The 20,700-nt window shown below is 39.3% G+C and overlaps 1 protein-coding gene across 3 annotated transcripts in view; it reads left to right on the forward strand.

Moving 5' to 3' along the window:
* fnbp1l (formin binding protein 1-like) overlaps positions 1-20,700 on the forward strand; it is a 58,999-nt gene that overhangs the window by 24,990 nt on the left and 13,309 nt on the right. For 2 of the 3 annotated variants that reach the window (XM_035947957.2, XM_035947962.2), the window contains exons 2-10: positions 8,010-8,125; positions 10,757-10,807; positions 11,682-11,829; positions 13,799-13,861; positions 14,913-15,017; positions 15,777-15,905; positions 17,103-17,249; positions 17,385-17,612; positions 18,780-18,953. In XM_035947957.2, the coding sequence (XP_035803850.2) occupies positions 8,010-8,125; positions 10,757-10,807; positions 11,682-11,829; positions 13,799-13,861; positions 14,913-15,017; positions 15,777-15,905; positions 17,103-17,249; positions 17,385-17,612; positions 18,780-18,953 (1,161 nt within the window). The remainder of the gene's footprint in view (positions 1-8,009; positions 8,126-10,756; positions 10,808-11,681; positions 11,830-13,798; positions 13,862-14,912; positions 15,018-15,776; positions 15,906-17,102; positions 17,250-17,384; positions 17,613-18,779; positions 18,954-20,700) is intronic. The other variant, XM_023269899.3, reaches the window with a different exon arrangement.

The raw sequence follows: 20,700 nt of genomic DNA on the forward strand, positions 1-20,700 counted from the left end.
TCAAGAAGCTGCCTGCAGCACAGCAAGGGGTTGTAGTTGACAGCATGCCAGTGCTCTTGTCTGTTTTGCCCTTAGATGGCAATTGGTGATTGTTCAACACAACCTTATAGCAACAAATCCAAGTCTATTCAAATCCAGATGCACTCAGCAAGTGAAAAACAAAGTGTGTGTGTGTCTGTAATATACTCAGGTATAAGTGATGTGTGCTTACCTCCTGGCACTTTGGTCTTTGCTCACAGTTTAAGGAGTTGCAGGTCAACTCTTTGAACTGTTTGATTAAATTCCTTCTTTCTTACTCTAGCCAGATTTGAATTTGTAGTACCTTTTTTAAAGAGGGTTTGGCTGGACAGCACCAGAGGAAAATCACTAGTGTCAAATGAATAAGAATTTAAAAAAAGAAAAATTGATTAGTTGGAGTTTTATTTAGTCAAACGTTGTAGACATTTTTGTTTATCAAATGTTCAGAAATAAAAAAAAGATTTATAGATTTCTTTCAAATAAACATACTCATTACCTACAAACAAGAAGAACCTTGGTATAACATTGTCATTTTTGTGAAACTATATAATCAGTCCAAAAGTTGTAATTTGAAGCCTGACTCACTTGATAGGTTTAACCATTAGAGCTGCTTTTTTAATACAGCATTCGCCCTCTCTTTTCTTATCACCGTCTTACAATCTTTAAAATCTGCAACAGCCTGTGAGTGAAAACACCATCCTAAAGATGGCAGGTTTTGCTGTATTTTTTTTGTTTGTTTGTTTGTTTTTATCATGCAGTAAGGCAGGGCTGCATAGTTCTGTTGATGAATTGTTGTAAAGATCAACAAAGAATATGCTTGGAACATTTTCTGTCTCATAGGGATGCTCTTCCATGTTTGGCCCTTGGCTATGGAAGTGTTTTATGCGGCAGGAATCGATGGGACTCAGAAACACCCTCAGAGTTTAATCAATTGTTCCTTGTATGGTCCCGATAAGTCCGCAATGGTTGATCTGTAGTAGGATCGCAATCATGTGATCGTCAGCAGGCAGCTGACGCAGGGTTCACTTGTTGTCATAGTTACAGTGATGCCGTGCTGCTATCTTGCAATGATACAGAAATCTTTAACAAATCCGTGGATCCATAATATCAGCCGCATCGCTGCCAAAATCTAATCACTTGGTCCTTGTGTCATTTCTGACCTTCCCTGAAAATTTGATCCAAATCCGTTATTTCGTTTTTGAGTAATGTTGCACACAGACGGAATAACAGACAGACAGACAAACATGCACCAATTGTCACATAACTCCATCGCGTTCCTTGGTGGAGTAATAATGTATATTACTACCATGATAATATTTAAATGAATTAGTGTAATCTAAACTTAAACACAACTCTATGATTTGATCACGTCATTGTAATGGTAGTTTCTTAATTAGGTAAGATTGTAGATATGATATACAGACTTGCACACCAAACAATGTTTATCACACAGATGCAGGCCTGTCCAATTTTCTTCTGATTTTCCTCTTGTTTTTCTTACCTCCCCTCTTGAAATCTCTCTGCAGTCCTCTCCTCCCTCGCACTCCCTCTTCAGCCTCCTGCACACAAACACACAAATCCTGTCTCGCCTCCCCCTGTCTCCATCACATTCTTAGACTCTCTTTTTTTGGTTGCTTTCGAGGAGGCTGAGCACAGTAAACACACATACACAGTGCAGACAGAGCCTGGGGGTCTTCAGAGTGATGCCAGTGTTTCAGACAAGTTGACATTTCCCACCCAGTGTCTGCCATGTGTGTGTGAATCTCAGAGTGCATGCATGTGTGTGTGTGTTTCCTCTGCTCTGGAATGCCATAGTGTGTAATTAGTCTATTGTCCTAGCAGCATTTTCTATGCTAATCAACCTTGTCTTCTCCTGTGGAATGCTCACAGGCTGTCTGGCTCTCTGGTTGGCTCAGGAGGAGCTGTCTAGATGTCTGATTGGTTATCAGGGTATACAGTAGACGATGTTTTCGCAGTGGAATCTGCACACATGGCGTCTTCTGCCCTCCTCGTCTGGGAGCTAAATGACTAATTTATTCTCTCACCCTGGGATCGAAGCTCATTAAAGCAGAGCACTGGCTTTGTCAGTGGGAAACGCCGTGGAAGTAGACCTGTGACCCATTTTTGTTCTTGAATTTGGGCAGGAAACAAATTTAACTGCCTTTCAGTCACAGTGGCATGTGTCCAAATAGGCATGTGTCAGCATAAAAATGATACACTGTGGATATAATGGCCCAAAATTAGAGCCTTATTCATGCTGGGTTTTTAAGGTTGATATTGATAATTAAGTCTTTCTAAACAGTCAAATAATGATACATTGGCTGCTGTTTTACTGTTACATGAATGCATAACATACACTTTTCCGAAACTCTGCAATTATTTTTTGATTAGACTTTTCCGTTACTGTTATGAAATAAATGGTGCACACCTTGTAACTTGCAGAGATACCTTTATTGGTGTAACATTTTGGTGCTAGACCTTCATCAGACAAAAAAAAAGATACCAAATCCCACCAACGTTTTGTAGACAGACAAGTATTCTTACTAAATTACCTCTAAAATATCTTTGGCATTTTTGTACGTTATTGCACAGATATATGTACAATAACTTAAATATCAGAGTGGAGATTGTGGAGACTTGTGGGACTTGATTAACTATAGCCTCTTTCAGACATGCACTCGTTTCCGTTAGTCTGATGGCATCTGAATGTTTCAGGCTCTTGTTTGAATGAGCACCCTGGTCACTTTTCTGCACAAGCTGTGGCGACAGTCTTACTTGGACTTAGTAATATTTCTGTATTGTTTTCAGCACACCACAGATGTGAATTAAATGTTGTCACATTAGCACATACGCAGGAAACAGCAATGTGTTTGGAGTTGTGTGAAGTGACCTGGGGAAGTTTTTTGTACATTTCAGCAAAAATATTGATCCAAAAGCATCCCTCATACAGTGTGCATATGTTTCTCATTCCCTTTGCCCTACAGTTTCAATTATTTTACAAACTGAAATATCCATAAAATAAACTTAACTGTGATGAAAACAGATAGCTCAAATTAATAAGATTCACCGGTAATGCATGTAGTCTGGTCTACAGTTTGTTGATTCCAGCTGATTTAAGTTTTTCCTCTGTCTGGATATTTTCATTTAACTGATTTTAAATTAGTAGTAATTAGATTGTCATCCCACCTGGACAGAATGTTCAATAATTAGCAAATTATTGATAATCTAGGCTTGGTTATTTAGACAGTTTGATAAACTGTCATGTAGATTTAGACTTTTTTATATTTAAGCACTAATATTTATTTTGAGTCACGTCAGTCACTTGTAGAAAGGATTAATTTTAAAGTGACCTATGTCTAAATGAGAGAGTAATGTCACTTAACAGATTGAAGCCAGCTATGTTATGGACCCCATGTCTGAAAAGGGTTTGTGTTAAGACTTGGCGTGTGTGTGTGTGTGTGTGTGTGTGTGTGTGTGTGTGTGTGTGTGTGTGTGTGTGTGTGTGTGTGTGTGTGTGTGTGTGTGTGTGAGATTAACTACCAGTGTACCTAAGTATGTGCAGATAAAGGGTAATTAGAACGGTGAACATACCTAAGTAAATAAATTAGCAAGAGGTACAGTAGTGAGTTACTCACATCTAATCACAGCAGCCACAAGCAACTTCCTTATCAACAGAGTAGCTACTCCAGCTGAACATGTTCATGCACCTGGGGGTCATGTTCATGCTGAGGGTAACATGAAGTGTGACATTTACTGATGGATTTCTGCAGTGATGCAGATATTCTGGATTTACCAGTCGACCTGCGTGTAAACCTTCACATGTGGTCTGAGCTGAATTCAGCCTGCTTGGTTATATGTTCCTGCATCTGCAAAGGTCTGATCCACAGAAGACATTTTACAGAGCGACAGTGAACAATATGAGCACCCTGAAATCGAGGCAGCTAAAGGGAATTCAGACATTATTGACTTTATTTACACCTCTGCTTTTCTTACTTTGACACAAACATTTTAAAGTTCAAAGTGAGCATTTCAGGGTCATCAGAGAAAGGCTGAGTATGGCTTATAGAAGGCTATTCAAACAGTTGTGCTCTAGTTAGTCTTAAGTACAATAAAATGTAGAATTTCAATAGTGATATGAATTTAACTTTGTTTATATTGTCTTTGATTTTATTTTTGAATTATTTTGCAAAATTTGACTATTGAAGTGCAAGTGTACTTTCTTACTTCAGTACACATTGTACAACTGTCCAAAAGCACTGAGGTGCAGGGTCTAGTGTTAGTATTGTGTTTGTGGAGGCATCCCTTCCTGTGATTATATGACGATTATGTGACAGGATGTTATGTTGCTGCTGCAGATAACATGGCTGGTAGTTCACCTTTTGTTGCTGTCGAGGATCAGCTGATAGGAGGTCTGTTATTTTTGTGGCAGTCTTCTTAAATATCACCCTTTTCCCAGAGAAAGGTGCAGGAGTGAGAGGTGAACATGTAGAGTGGATGTAGAATTTATTATTTCATTTATTGATTAGAAATTTGTTAATGGCAAGTGTTTTTTTTTCTTTTAAAAAAAGTAATATTTGGGTACATAGTCTGGTCAGTGAACTATAAAGTTTCTTTTGTTGTCTAATTGGGTGCTGTAGGGGAAAAAGCCTGAGTTTAAACCTTGTGTTGTTAGAATTTAAAAATGTATTTTTATAATTTGCTTAGTTCATATAGGAATAAAAGACTGGTACTGTCTGAGTGGTAACTGTTGGTCTCGTTATTTTATCCTCTGTCAGGACAACTGAATGCCACAAAAATATAATACTGGACTGGCTCAATAGAAAGTGTTAGACTTAGCCAGACTCTTCTCCTGGAACGAGCTACTAAATGCTGTTCAATCTACAGAGTCTCTCAGTCTTTAAGAAAAGACTAAAAACACAGCTCTTCACTGAACACCTTTGCACTTGACAGACTTAAAAAAAAAAACAAGTAAAACAACAAAAACTATTTCTATTACGTCTGCACTGCCTGTAGGCACCACGGTCCTATTATCACACCTGAACTTGTTTTATGGCTCTTACCCAGATTGTTTTCTCCTGACTACATCCTTGGTTGTGTTCTATCTACTCTCAGCTGTACGTCATTTTGGATGAAAGAGTCTGCTAAATGAAACTGTAGAATTGCTAGTACTGTGCAGGTGCTGCAACAGTGTGGGTGTGAGTGCAGACCAGATTGTTGTAGCTCCTAGCTTCAGTCAGCTACTCATCAGCCGTCATCATCATTCTCATCCCTGTGAACTGAGAGACCGGGAGCCCAAAGATGCTGTCATATCCCCAGTGAGCCAGTCTGAGCTCAGCTTGCCACAAACTACAGGATGAGCTCATACTCTATTACTTATTCATAGACACCGGCACACAGGCTGACGCAACCACAGACAGACATGCTGTTTAAAGGAGGCGGATAGGCATGTATGCAGGCCAGGCTGGCAAAAGTAAGGCTGATGGTATTCACCAGAGGCAACCAGACAGGCAGGATGCAGAGGATATTATTGACCTAGAAAAAAAAAAGACATGCAAAAGTCCAATATGTTTTTGTGTAACATCCTGCAGATTGTTCTCTTGCTGTTCCACATTTTGGCTGTGTCTTTGTGTGTGAATGAGAACATGTGCTTGAAATTTGGCTGTTTCTTTCACAGCGAAGAAAGCTGGCAGTACGTCTTACAGAGACTAATGGAAGCTCCATGTTTCCTTCTGCCACTGTTTTAACATGCTGGGGTCCTTTTTGTTTGCCTCTTTGCTTGTAATTAGTAAGCATATTCTTTAACTGATGGCTGCTTTTGGACTGCAGGCGCCCACTTGTTTCCCGTTTTTGAGTCAGTCCCACAGTTCACAGTGGAAATTTGACCCCAACTCACAGGCGTTATGGAAACCCTTCTAGAGGGCCTCAACGGACAGTGGTCAGCACAGGAAAATATTAAAATGGTAATCAAACAGATTTTTTTTTATGTTTAGCCCTGCCCATATCTTTATAGTTACGCAAAAGCTATATCGCACTAGAGCTGGACTGATAAATCAGCAAGGTTGGTTTATTGCACATACATCAGTGTATATGTTGGCTGGTGAGTAACAAGTGGTTTTAGAACTGAAATGCTGTCACTGTCACATAGTTTATGTGCCAGAAAGTGTGCTGATATATACGCTGTGAGATCTCTTGCTGATTATGGGCCAGGCTAAAAATCATTTTCACCAGAACTGCTCTTCTAATTACCTCTGCTAACAAGTTCTCTTTCTCTCTTCGCATTCCCATTATACACATCAAGGTGATGAGAGCTTAAAGACACAATCATTCTTGATGGTATTGTTTGTCCAGGCTCTCTTTGTGTTTAAAGAAAATGATAGCAATCAAGGTCAGCTGTCTTGTATTTCTTTTATCGACCCTTATTTACTTGCGTCCAGACCTTGGTTTGCGTAACATGATTCATGATTTTGGGCGTGCACAGTTAGTATTACTGTATTTATGTTGTTCTGAGTTAACTGAAAGCAGCTCTAGTTCAAAACTGTCACAGTGACAAAATGCAAGGATTTACAGAATGTATGTCAGAATGCAGACTAAAGCAGCAAAATCTCCTGATTCAGCTGAATAAATGTGGGTGAAGAAGCAACATTCACATCACCTGCCCTTCCCCTAATACAAAGATTTAAATGACCAGATTAGACTGTGTTTGTGCTGGGCAGTTGTGAATGTGTGTCAATCCCTGACTGCCCGGGAGCAAGTGTATGTTGCTGGAAAATCAACTCTAAAATGCCCTTGCAAGTATTATATAATGGTGGTTTCTTGCATGATAAATGCTGCTGTGTCACAAAAACATCTTTGATTTGATGAGTCCTGTAACGTACAAGTATGAACTTCTAAAAAATGTTCTCAGCAACATGCAGTGGTAACAACATGACATGAGCAAGGATTAAAGGTAATACATGAAGCACTTCAGTGGACCAACTGTTTCAAGCAAAGTGCACGTTGCCAGATGAGTTTCACACTGTCCAACAATCTGCTTTTTAGTTGATTAAAAGACTAAGTGCTGTGTATGGCATGTAACTAGTCACATTAAACAAGAGATATGTTTTCTTTAAAGATGGTTGACTTCATTGCAGATAGGCAGTTTTCTGTAAGATGACATGAAATAATAGTTATTAGATCTGACTGAATCTAAAACTTCCTGTTTCTGTGCAACACACACACACACACACACACACGCACACACACACACACACACACAGAACATGGTAGAAAGAGGGTGGAGAGAGGGTGTATATTGTCAGAACAAATAGACATCTGACAACAAACCAGTTGCTATTGTGTGTGTGTGTATGTGTGTGTGTGTTCAGAGGGCTGTGAATAATTGTGTTTTTCCAGTTGATCAGAGCCGTTGTTGTTGTGTATCCTGAAGACACAAACAATCTGACACCAGCAGAATAGAGATGTCTTGTTATCGCCTTGAATTGAATCATTGAATTGTCATGATGCTCCTGCCAAATAAGAATGAAAAAAAATGGAATTCATAATTAGTAGAAAGAAAATGAAGAGATGCATTTGACTGATTCCTGGCTGTTCTTTGGACTCCTGATGAAGAAATGAGTGAAGGATGAGAGAAGGGAGGAGAATAAAACAGAGTGGAGAGAAAATTATATTTATTTTCTGTTCACTTCATAGCTTTTCTCTAGCCTTTGGCACATCTGACTTTCTGGCATTACTCAATTCCCACACTTATGATAATACATCTAGTATGATGTATGAGACACTATTTACAGCACACACTAATCATTCTCACCACTGAGTCACTGGCATAAGGATGTGTATTTTTCTGTGTGAATAAGTTCACAAGTTCATAAGACTGCTGACTATGCTATATATACTTGGTCCTCACAAATGTTGTTTTTAATATCTAAAATGTGTTTTCTCTTGTCTTTCCTCCCCTGCCCTCTTTTGCTATCCTCTCTGTTTTTCATCTTCAGGACCAGTTTGATAATCTGGACAAACACACTCAGTGGGGGATCGACTTTCTTGAGCGCTACGCAAAGTTTGTCAAGGAGAGGCTGGACATAGAGCAAAACTACGCCAAGCAGCTACGGTACAGACACATGTACAATAACTACACTGATTTAACGATAAAAGATTTTACATTACAGCTGTGAGAGACACACTTTTACTCCATTTCTCTGTCTTTGTCTCACTCCTACATACAACAGATAAATCCCATTGACGCCAAAGATGTCATAGTGAATCTTTCTTGCTTCGGATCTGACTTACTTAAAATCAGTTTCATTACAGACTGAATCCCAATCAGATATTTTACAGCCTGCATCACACCACATTTTGCCTAAATAATTCTGATAATTTAGTTGTACACTAGTGTGGATAATGTCAGTGGAAAGCACTCATGCTGGGATCAGGCTACGCAATAATTTGTCTTTAGAGGTGTAAGATTAGGTGTTCATAGAGTCATAAATTCTTTATGTGTCCTGGCTGACAGAAGGGACAGACTACACCACTGACCCCAACCAGTCATAGTTAGCTATCCTCTCACTGTTCCACCTGGCTGCACCATCAATAATTATCCTCATAAGCGTGGTGTTTTGAACGAAAGTGAACCCAGCTGGTAGAAAGAGATAAAGATAAAGAGACTTTATTGTCATTGTCTGGAAGTACAATGAAATTTGTATGGAAGAACACGACAGTTAGCAGCAGTGCAAATAAGAATAAAAATAGATAAAAAATACTCTTAAAAAATAAAAACAATCAAAGTACTATATACAAAATAAGGTGGTCAAGTGTTGCAGGTCAAGAAAGAGGATCGGTGTGTTGGAGAGTAGCGTACATTCTGGAAGGTTGCATGGAAAAAAATTGGAAAGGCATTTTATGGAGCCCAGAGGATATTATTCTAAAACCACTATGGGGCTAATATCCTGTTCTAATATCCAAAATGGACTAGATGTAACTCACAGCAGTAGGTAAAGCACACCCACTCACCTACAACTCTACACAAACACTGAAAATCTATGTTACGCCACACAAGGGCAAGTTGTAATATTGCAATAATTCAGCCATACATGTTTGACCTGAAACCCATTCAGAAGAGGACTCACCATGCAGAGTTCCCCACCCTGTAAGATGACAATGTTGTTTTCTTAGATTTGTTACGTATGAATTCCTGGAAGTTGGAATCTATGTTTTTGAGACTGTAGTTTCAAGATAGAAGTACTCAGCTGTGGTGTTTACTGGTTATTTTGCTGATGATGCATCTTCCAACATATTAAAAAAAACACTATGTGGACATGTTAACAATTTTAAACGCTCGATTTTCACTGGAGGAAGTCCTGAACAACATTAGTCTTTCGCAGTGCAACACTTTGAAGATGCTGAACTAAGAGTCAGGTGACTGATAATGTGTTTGTTTATTTGATGTTTATTCCAGTGTATCCCAAGCGCTGTGAATCTCATTAAAATCCAGTAGAGTCCCAGTGGTTGCTGATTGTGATTTCAAAGGGGGGGGACATCTCTTCTGAATACATAACACTCTCAAGTGAATACACACATCACAAACACACACATGCACACACACACTGCTGCAGCTCTAAAGTCTGAAAAATGATCAAAGGCACAGCTGTCTGTGGAAAAATCAAACAGAAATGCTACCTATTTTGTAATCGATAACAAGACAACACACACACACACACACACGCACACCTACACACACACACACACACACAAACACACACACACACACACACACACACCTACACACACACAGACACACACACACACACTCTCATACTGCTCATGTTAAATTATTAAATCACTGCTTTACTGGAGTCTGTATTGTCAGAGCCTGAGGGAATGGACAGGCAGAGACTTTGATGTTTAAAGCTTTGAATCATCTTTAATAATATACCGAAGTCCTCTTTCTCTGTCTGTGTGTGTGTGTGTGTGTGTGTGTGTGTGTGTGTGTGTGTGTGTGTGTGTGTGTGTGTGTGTGTGTGTCTGTGTGTGTGTGTGTGTGTGTGTGTGTGTGTGTGTGTGTGTGTGTCTGCAGGGCTCCACACTGTGACCGAAATGGTTGCATCTGCGACCTTTTGTTGAGAGTGAGCGAGTTAAAATTTTAAGTGGTTGCATTGTGCAAGTGCATGATGATCATTAAGTTGTATTGGTGTCACTCTAACCAGCACAGGCAGCTACTGCGTTAACCACACTATGGAAGGTAGTGCTTTATTTTGGTGTACTGTGGTATTTACACTTAGAAATGCGGTCTTCTCGTGAAAAGCTGCGCGCTCTTACATGCGCTGTTTTTCAACTCAGAAAAGAGATTATTCGGTTATATACCGAACAAATCTGACATTAGAACATCCTAGTTTAACTCTTTTCAAGGTCACTTTTGGTCACACACCTGTCTGAGCAGCACAACTTCCAAGCAGCAGCAGCTACCGCAGCCTGCAATGTGGGGCGTTGAGGGAACATTGATAAATTGTAGCGTCTATCGTTAAGCAGAGGCAAGTGATGTGTTTTGCCCGTGACAAGGTGAAAGTGGACAAAGTAGGTCTCATCGATGCTACTAGTGAAAAAGTTTGTCTGGACACCTGGTTTGTGTGTGTGTGTTTGTGTCCCTGACTGCTGGCATCTTGTGTTGTTACCTGTCTCTCTACCAAGCTTAAAATCTCTTACAGCTTCTTAACCTCTATGTCTGCCTCTGTCTCTTTGCTATCAGCAACTTGGTGAAGAAATACAGTCCAAAACGCCCTAAAGATGAGGAGCCAAGGTGAGTAACCTCAAGTGATTTCTGTTAGTTTGAGTGGTGCCCTAAGATTATATTGGACGTCTGCAAAGTCAGAAATGGCCTTTTATAAATAATGTTTAACTGTTTGTTTGAAGGATCCAGACACTGGGGTTGATATTGTTCACACATTCTGTCTGTCTGAAGATTTACCAAACAGTTAAATTAGTCATATGACACGAGAGCACTGAGAAAGAGATTAGGCAAGTCAAGAAATGTTTTTTTTTTTTTTTTTTTTTTTAAATATAGGACTTAAATTTTATAACACATTTCATACACAAGGATGCCTTGGTTTGCTTTCCTTAACACACATAGGAAAGAAGACAGTTAAATAGAAGATATGCGATTTATAGAAAAAGATAATCATGTATCCCCAGGTGTTGCCACTACAAAAAGAAAGTAAAAAATACTTTCTAAATGTGGGAATTTTTCTAAATTTAGTAACACAGCAATGTAAAAACAGCTTGTCTGTGCTGACACTTTGTGGAAGTTGCACTTATTGGAATTCTTGGTATAATATGTAGGTTGAATCGTATGACTTGTATGGATTTTGATTCAGCAAACAGAAAAACACAGTTTTATGATGTTCTACTGTGAGACATTAGAAATAGGGAAAGCTGACGGTACTTGATGAAGGCTACTCTGTGACTGAACACAAGATAAAGTAATCATTGCACTGGAATTTCTAACAAAATGTTGAAATCTTCAACAGTCTTTTCTCAGCATTATGCTTCAGATTGTAGTGGATCTCCTTTGTTTCATGAACTGTGTCACTGCGAATGCATCTAGCAAGTGACGAGAGACAAAGCATGTCCTGTTTAGCCTTAATCATGTGTTAATTCATGTGTCCATTTTGCAGGTTCACATCATGTCTGTCGTTCTACTCCATACTGAATGAACTCAATGACTATGCTGGTCAGAGGGAGGTGGTGGCGGAAGAGATGGCTCATAAGGTTTATGGAGAGCTGATGAGGTACAGCCAAGACCTTAAAGCTGAGAGGAAACATGTGAGTACAGCAACATGTTCTATTGAATAAAACACATACGATTTGTTTTCAGTGATTTTTGGTGCATTTATTAATGTTAGCAGTGATACAGAAACTGGTGTTGGTTTAATTTTATAAATCTGTGAATATTTGTGTGTAATTGTGGCAATATGCTATAATGACAACACCTGCTGTAGCAGGAACTACCACAGAATAGGTTTTGAATACGTGGTCAGGTATTTAGAGGTCTGCCTGTGGACAGATTGAAGTGATTGCTTTGCAAATGTGCATAGCACAGTCCTACAGGCTTATAGATGACATTAAAATGAAGACTGAGTTCGAAGAGAGATATGATCTGACCCCATTAGTACTAATCACTCATGTAATTATGTAATAATTACTACAATAATATAACATTACACGTGGCAGGTGTTGCAGCTGGTGCGAGCCATTGCAAAGTGATCTTTGAACATGGCGCATCAAAAAAAATGTCATATAACGGATGTTACTGTTTACCCTTTGTATCCTCTGGTTCACCTCACATGCATTTGTTTTCTGTTTGCCTTTACTCAAGAGGATAACTATGTTGGATGTGATGTTAACCATCTGTCTTTTACTCTTCAACCATCTGCTGATGGGATAACCTGAAAGTCTAATTGGTTTTGGAAGAACAGCGCCCTCTTCTTGTTTTGTGCTCTAAAGCAACTTTCACTTTCATTGACAAACGGGCTCAGTCTGAAGTTATCTAACTTGTTCATGTCTGAGATACTGATGTCATAAAACTGTAATGAAAATCATTTTTTGTTTGTATTTTTTTGTTGAAAGACTAGAATTAGCACTTAGTCGGTGTTTCATATCTCTGTGCAGGACCAGAGCTAGGATTTTACCCACAATAAAATAACTTCTCAACATTGTTTTGTTCATTCCTGTCACATAGTCAGTTGTCCTTGAGATGGATCTGTTTATTTAGGATTCTTTTGTTAGCTTAACTTATATGTGGAGACTCATTCTTGATCATAAAATGCTAAAAACCTAAAAATCTTTTCTGTAGGGCACTTTTAAAAACTCACTCTACAAAGTGCTCAAATAGGGAAGCAAATCAGTTTCACCAGATAAAAGATAAAGCCAACTCCAGGATTGCAAAATAACTAAAAAATTGGAAGCTAATAAGTGATAAAATCTGAAATAGACAGACGCATAAAATAAGGAAAGTGAAATGAAATCAGGAAAGGCTCTTCAACAGAGGTCTGTTTTATGAAGAGATTTAAAAGATGTCATTCACTCAGCCAACCTGATTTCTTCAGGCTTGTTCTTCCAGAGCCTCGGGGTTCCCGACTGCAAAAGCTTTGTTCCTTTTAGTCTGCAGCCCCTGGGACAGATTAAATAATCTCTGGAGGTCTCAACTTGTGTAGTGACATATACAGTACTACGATGAGAAATCTGGCAAAAACAAAGGCCATACACAACCTTAAAGTAATCAGTGAGATCTAAAATTGATTTTAAAACTCAAGATCCACTTATAGTAGAAACTTTTCTATATTTCTAACAATATCACCAACAGATCCATCTCCATGACAACTAAGCAAACTCCATCACCTGATTATTTCTGCGTGATATGTTTGAAAGTGCAGAAAAAAGGACATCATAATTTAATTTTTTGGTCAAATTACACATACTTCTCCCAACTAATATTATAAAATGTGGTATCTGCCAAAAATGCACTACTCTAATCGAGATTTCAGAATTTGACAATAAGTGGCTTTGGTAAGAAGGAATTAGTTTTCAATGCAGTTTGTTATTTTACTGCTTTAGTAACTGGACTCTTGTAAGTCTGCAGCTGTGGCCTCAGCTCTTTTCCTTCCAGTGGATTGTTAATTGTGCATGTAACTGTGAGACCAATAATTTTTGTGTATGTGCTCATGTTTAAACGTATATCCCTGTGTTTCTGTGTAAATGTCTCTTGTTTCTGTGTGTGTGAATACATGAGCAGCATCTACAGGAGGGCAGGAAGGCTCAGCAGTATTTGGATCACTGCTGGAAACAGATGGACAATGTAAGTGAGGAGGGAGGGAGAAGGAGGAGGGAGAAGGAGAAAAATTTAAGTGTTTAGTATAAACAATCTGTGTTGGGGACAGCCAGCTGCATTCATCTCATACTTGTTTGCATGAGGAATGAAAGGAATGCTAACAGAGGTAACTGAAGGGAAAATAGGATCCAACGTACCCCAGAATTTCACACATGCATTATTTAGACAGGAGACAAATGTGGCATTTCTGGTAACAGAGACAGTTGTTCAAGACAGCTCTGTGCTCTTATGGCCAAATTAAAAGAAAATATAATAAGAAAGCATTTGTTTCTGACCATGAAAAGACAGCAGTGTCCTTTTCTTCCTCCTGGTAAGCTTCCCAGTCCACAGGGGCCAAGACCAGGAAACACACACACAGGCACACACAGACACACAGACACACACACACACACACACACACAGACACACAGACACACACAGCTAAGCACAGATCAACCCCTCCCATAGCAAGGCAGGGCCCATGTGCCACATTTGGCCTTTGACAACCGTCCTTCTGGCTCCCAAAAGGCTCCAGAGAGACACAGATTCCATTTGGTCACTTCTGAGGTCATTTAATTGCATTAGCGGAGTTATTTTATAACAATCTGTTCATTACAAGATGTATAATTTCCCACCCCGATTCCATAAGAGCTACAAATCTAATTGCTGCTTTTTACGCTTATAAATAATACATGTCCAGTCACAGTTTCTGGCCTGTATCCCATTAGCTGAGTTACTCCAACACATCAGCTGGAGAGTGTTTCAGTGTGTGGTCTGCGTGACTTTAATAGTGACTACCTAGTGACTGGACTGTAATGTCCCAGCTATTCACTGAGTTTCCTTCACTGCTAATGTAACCCAGATGGTCTGGCAGGAAGTAAACTATCTCTTTGTCTGATTCATCTCCCTCTCATTCACATATTTTTCAGTTTTATTTACTGAGACATGAAATGGAGACAGAGCAAAGCAGTGAAACAACTGTAACATCTTCATGTTTCTTGATGTATTTAAAACTGTGCCCTGTTTTTCTTTATTTTAGAGCAAGAGGAAGTTTGAGAGAGAATGTAAGGAGGCAGAGAAATCCCAGGTGACCTACGAACGGTTAGATAACGACGTCAATGCCACCAAATCAGAGGTGGAGAAGGTAGGAAGCAACACCACTACTGCAAAAATTTTATTTTTATGTGTGACACTGTTATAAATTATTCTTAGCTTCTCCTTTTTTTAATTATCAGTAAAAATACTTGGCGGATGACTTGACTGTACAGTAGGCTGGAGTCTCAGGACAGAGAAGTAGTTGAGCAAAATCTTCTCACACAGATTTCTCATTTCACATTTTTTACATTTAGCATTAAAAAGTTTAGTAACAAAGCAATTAACTTCATCTCATACCCACTGTTTAAGTTAGGAGTGTGTAATTGATGCCTATGAAATTGTACTCTAGCTTCTTTTTCTCCACACTTACTGTATAATTAGACTTGGTGGATTAAGTTAAGGAAAATAAAGTGTTCCAAGTAGGACTAAAGTCACAGCCCAGTAAACCTTGTTTTTAGAAGAGTATGTATAACAATTTCCAACATCGTAGAATTGTCAAAATAGCAAGAGATGTATTAAAGATGTTTACCCTTATGCTCATATTGAAACAAGCTGTTTCAGGTTTCAGTAATATTTTTAAGTGCTCATTAAAAGAGAATTTCTCTACATTTGAAACAGAACTTTCTAAAGGAAATACAGATTCTTCCTTTTTAGCTGCAGCAGTGTTTTCATTTGTTTTGGCTTCTGAGTGGTTCTATGCACCTTTATGTGTGTGATTTTTTTCTCGTGTGGTTACACTGGGCAGACCGCTGGTTGTTGAGGTATGAACCACTGGTGATATAATGTTTCTATGTGTGTAATTATTCAGGCTAAAAACCAATACTACCTGCGCACTCACATGGCTGATGAGAGTAAGAACGAGTATGCAGCTCAGCTACAGAACTTCAACGGAGAGCAGTGGAAACATTTCAACAACGCCATACCACACATCTTCAAGGTATTTTATAAATAATAGTTATCTTCAAGGAAACAGAGTTGAATAAATACTTAACTATATGTGACATTATTCTTCTCCTGGAATAGCAGACATTGAAACAGGCTTCAGATGTTTTCCTGAGACTGTTTCACCTCTTTTTGAAGTGCTACAATTACAAGGATCCCTCCACTGCTGTAAAACTACTAAACTGTAGCTCTGCTGACTTTCAAAGTTATCTGAAATTTTCAACTTCACACCTCAAGCTAGTGGTGCTACTTGGCGCACAAATAATTTAAATCAAAAAACACTTCAGAGCTTTAGCACAAACCCACTCCAGCCAGCACCAGGTCAAGGTGATGACATTTGAAGTGTGTGTGAAGTTGCTGTTGCTTGTTCAGCAGCTAAAAAGCCTTTAAGTAGCTCCCCACAGAATAAAAAAAATATGTCAAGAATGACTGTAATTCATTTTTGGAATGGGCAAGTGGTGCCAAAGCTAAAGTAGCAACCTCTGGATGTGCAGGAAAAAAAAATATTCGGCGACTTTGGCACATCTCACTCTCTTGAAATATCTTCCAGCTCTTCAATATCAAGAGCTATGGTAAACTATTTATGAGCCAGGGAGGGAGAATCAAGCATTACATGTGTTCATAATGTTCCATTGAGCAATTTTCTTACTGTATTGCTGAAGTGTCTGTTTGCCTGTACATATCGCTATTGTTAAATTACCCAGGCCTAGGTAGTACTTGGATGATGCAGCTTTATGTAAATAGCTTTTACAACAGTCTGATTTAGGACAGAGGTGAATCTGGGCTGTAAGGAAAGATATATTCCTTAAATAATCAAATTTTTGGTAAATCCAATTGCCAAGGATATATTTAAAATACTCTCAGTATTTATAGAAATGAGTTGAAGGCTCATAATACCAGATCTTTCATGTTTAAAGTAGCATGCCAACAAAACACTATTGTTCATTTGCTTTGGGCCTCACTTAATCCAGGATCATTTCTAGACAGTGTGTGCCCAGTTAAATGCCCCATCAGATGTTTAACTGAGTGGCTGGTCTCATGTAAACCGTCATTGATCTGCTGACTGGGTGTTGGTGCAATCCAGGGAAAGGATCTGCAAACTCTGACAAGTTGTTTACCAAAAGGCTAAGTGTCTGTATGAGCGCTGCAGTGTTTGGCGTGGCATTAATGTTTCTTCTGCTCTGTGTTACAGAATCTGCAGGGCATGGATGAGCGTCGGACGGTAAAGCTCGGAGAGACGTATCGAAGCTTCGCTGAGGCAGAGCGGAGAGTCATTCCCATCGTCTCCAAATGTTTAGAAGGAATGGTTTCTGCCGCCAAAGCTGTAGATGAGCGAAGGGTATGTAGTGGAAGGAGGAAAAGAGAACATGGTTATCATAAGCACCTTAACAAAACTGTCCTGATACTAGGCAATGTGACAAAGGCTGAGTGTATTATTATTAGTGTATTATTCTTCCCTTATCTCCTCTACCAGGATTCAACCATAGTCGTGGAGTCTTTTAAGTCAGGCTTTGACCCCCCAGGCGACTTCCCCTTCGAGGACTTCAGTCAGAATTTAAGCAGAACGGGTTCAGACGGGACCATCAGCAACACACCCAAAGGAGACAGAGACAGAGATGGAGGCCCGGGGTCACGACCCGACCCAAAACACGCCACGAGCAAAACCAAGAACAAGCTGTGGCTGTTTGGGAAGAAACCGAAGGTACGGGAACGGACACATGCATATTGTAATTTTAAACTAATGAACAATATTTATCACCTTCACCAGTGACTTTATACCATCGATATTAGAGCTGTAAATATTTATTATACAAGTTAAAATATCTTCCATCCCTTTAGACATGCGCACAATCTGATACCTTCCCTAGCTGTGAATGTAAAATAAATTAATTTGTTTTTTTAATGGAGAGTCATCACTTCAGCACTGTTACCAACAAAACAGCACATGAAGAAACACTTAAATAGGTGAAACTCCATTAAAAATATGTGGAATCAATGTTCTTAACAGGTGTAATTATTGATTTTACATAAAGGGTATTAGACTAAGCTGAACAAACTGAAAATGTTATTGCAACTGCTGCTTGAAATCTACCATAAGATAATCAGAGGGTGCTTGTAAATTCATAAATGGGGCTCTGAAGTACCTGTGTTCTGCGTATGCTCTTGCAAATTATGCATTTTTACACAATGTCATTTCCTAAGGAATGTGTAATGCACTGTTGATATAATAGTTACTCTTTATTTTATTTTTCAAATGACGTTGCTGGAAGTCATTTCCATACTCCGTTCATTGTAAATTTAAATGCTGCTAGTGCTCCCACTCTCAAATCCTTCCTCCGACACACTCCGTGGACCTTGGCCCTCTCCATAAAGACGGTGTTGGTCAATTATTAACCATCTGCTGTTGGTTTATGTAGCCGTCATCAGCTGCCTCATACTATCAGGAACCCGGGTGATGAATAGGGTGTGTGTTTGTGTACATGGACTGCTTTAATGGTTTAATACCCTCAAATTTCACAGGTGTGTCTCACACAAGTTGGAATTTTGAAGTCCATGATGACAAGTATTTCCTCCTGACATTAAATAGTTTAACTAGATAAGCAGCAGTCAAAGCTTAAAACCTTTGGCCATTATGTGTTTTGACCAGATTTGATTGGATATACATGACGTCACTTCTTTTCATCAGAGCTTCATCCACTTAAAGTTCACCATGTGGGAGTTCTACTCGTTCTGTTTGATCAAGACTTAGTCTCCTCCCCAGAGCTAAGAACCACCATCAAAACTGAAAAAACTTTAACTGTACAACCCAAATCCCCTCACAATGTCATCCTGACCTCTGGCTTTGTCCTCTCCTCCTGCTCTCCACCAGTCCCCTTCCTCCTCTCCTCCTCCACCACCTTCCTCCACGTCCTCCCATCCCCGGCCCACCTCCCACCTTTTTCCTCCACCCCGGTTCAGCTCTGATCTAGTGAGCCACTATCTGTCTGAGATAAAGACTACAGTACCCAGAATCCCCCAGAATTTGAAGAGCCTGAGGAGAGGGGTGAGACAGGAAGAAGTGCTGTAGTGGTGTTTGATTCAGACAGCCTGTTGTGATTCTGGTTTTTATATTTTCTACAGAATGTCTGCAGGTCCTAAAATACTTCAAATATCTTCAGATTCGAACTTTTAGCTTAAATAACCATAGATGTAGAAAATGTTCTTCTTTAAACTCAAATTTGAAAGGGGAAATTAGTCAAAACGAATTCAGCTCTCATTGTTCTGTTTTGATTAACACATAAAATCATTAACTTGACTTGGGAAACTTGCAGACAACCTGTAGTATTGTTTCTTCCACTAATTTCTCCTTTTTACTGCCCCGTTTTCTTTAGTTTTTGTGTGTTTTTTTTCTCCTTTCATTCCTGAGACAGAATTTTGCTCCAATCACAAGATGGAGGATCCTTGGTGATTGATGGTGTGTTGGTGTTTGAGGGGTTTGGAGGTTGTTTGGCATTATGGTTGCAGTGTTGTTGTGTGTGTGTGGGGGGAGCCTGCAGTGGAGTGGGTCTGTTTGACTCTGCTAACAGTGTCACTGAGCTGTAAAACAGAGCTTTCTGCTTTCAGACAGTTTAACACAAACTTGTCAATAACACTTGTTGTACCAAGCCAGAGCTTTGACTGGGTTTCCACCAGTTCTGTCTGCACCATCTGTGACTGGCTGCTTCTCATGTAATCTACTGATTCTGTCAAGCTTCCATCAGAAGAACAGGTGGGGGAACTAGCTGACTGACTGCTAAAAATATTTCTCACTGGTTTCGGAATATGATCCAACATAGAGAGATGTTCTCCAGACAGGAAGTTGATAGTGTAGCAAGTTTGTTAAAAGGGTCCTTTGGAGCTCCCATAATCTAACAAATATCACTTTGACAATTTGAATCTATCTCCTTGGACTACAGGACATTGTATTGGGTATTTGTTTGCATTTTTTTTTGTCTCTTAATGACAGAACCGTTCATATGAAAGTATGGAAATCGATGGGCAAAAATGACCCACAGTGACCTCCATGTTTGCTGGTTTGAAGTGGCTTCAATGCCTTTTACAGCCACAGTGCAGCTCTTGTTTGCACTTTACTGCCACCAGCTGTCCACAAGCAATATAGCATGAAACCAGCAGCAGGTAGATGAACTATGGTTCATGCAGCTCATTCGTGCATGCAGTACCTCAAAAATGAACTCATAAAGTCATGATTTGTTATATGGCATTATACAGATAATAGTAGGAATGTGAGAATGCACTTGTAATTTCTGCGACTCATTTACTAACTCAGATCTGTTTTTCTTTTTAAATCTGATTTTCCTTAAGGAATGTTTTTTCATTAATCTGCAAAAAGTACAAGTTTTGTTTTAATGAAAAGTGTATTTGTTGAAAGTTTCTTACTTTTAGACCAGAGAGAGGTAGGAATGTTCCCTCAGTGCTGATGAAAGCGGGAAACACAATCAGAAGTGACTCTGAACGTGAGGAAGAATGTAAATATTCAATAGTTTCTGTTCATTAAAGGGCTGGTGTGTCGGATTTAGGGCAGAAATGAAATATGAGATTCATATTTATGTTGAAAAGAGGAATCTCTGTGTTTTTGTTACCTTAGAATAAGCTGTTTATGTCTGGATGGAATAGGTCCACCGTGTTGCGTTTAGCAGCCACTGTAGGTGTCCTGCACACTAGGAAAGGGACGATGAGTCTAAAGGTATTTGCTTGGATGCAGTGTACAACCTCTTTACTTGATACCACTAAATCCTACAAGCTGGAACTTT

The sequence above is a fragment of the Amphiprion ocellaris genome, chromosome 2 (genome assembly GCF_022539595.1).
Source record: "Amphiprion ocellaris isolate individual 3 ecotype Okinawa chromosome 2, ASM2253959v1, whole genome shotgun sequence".
NCBI lineage: Eukaryota > Metazoa > Chordata > Actinopteri > Pomacentridae > Amphiprion > Amphiprion ocellaris.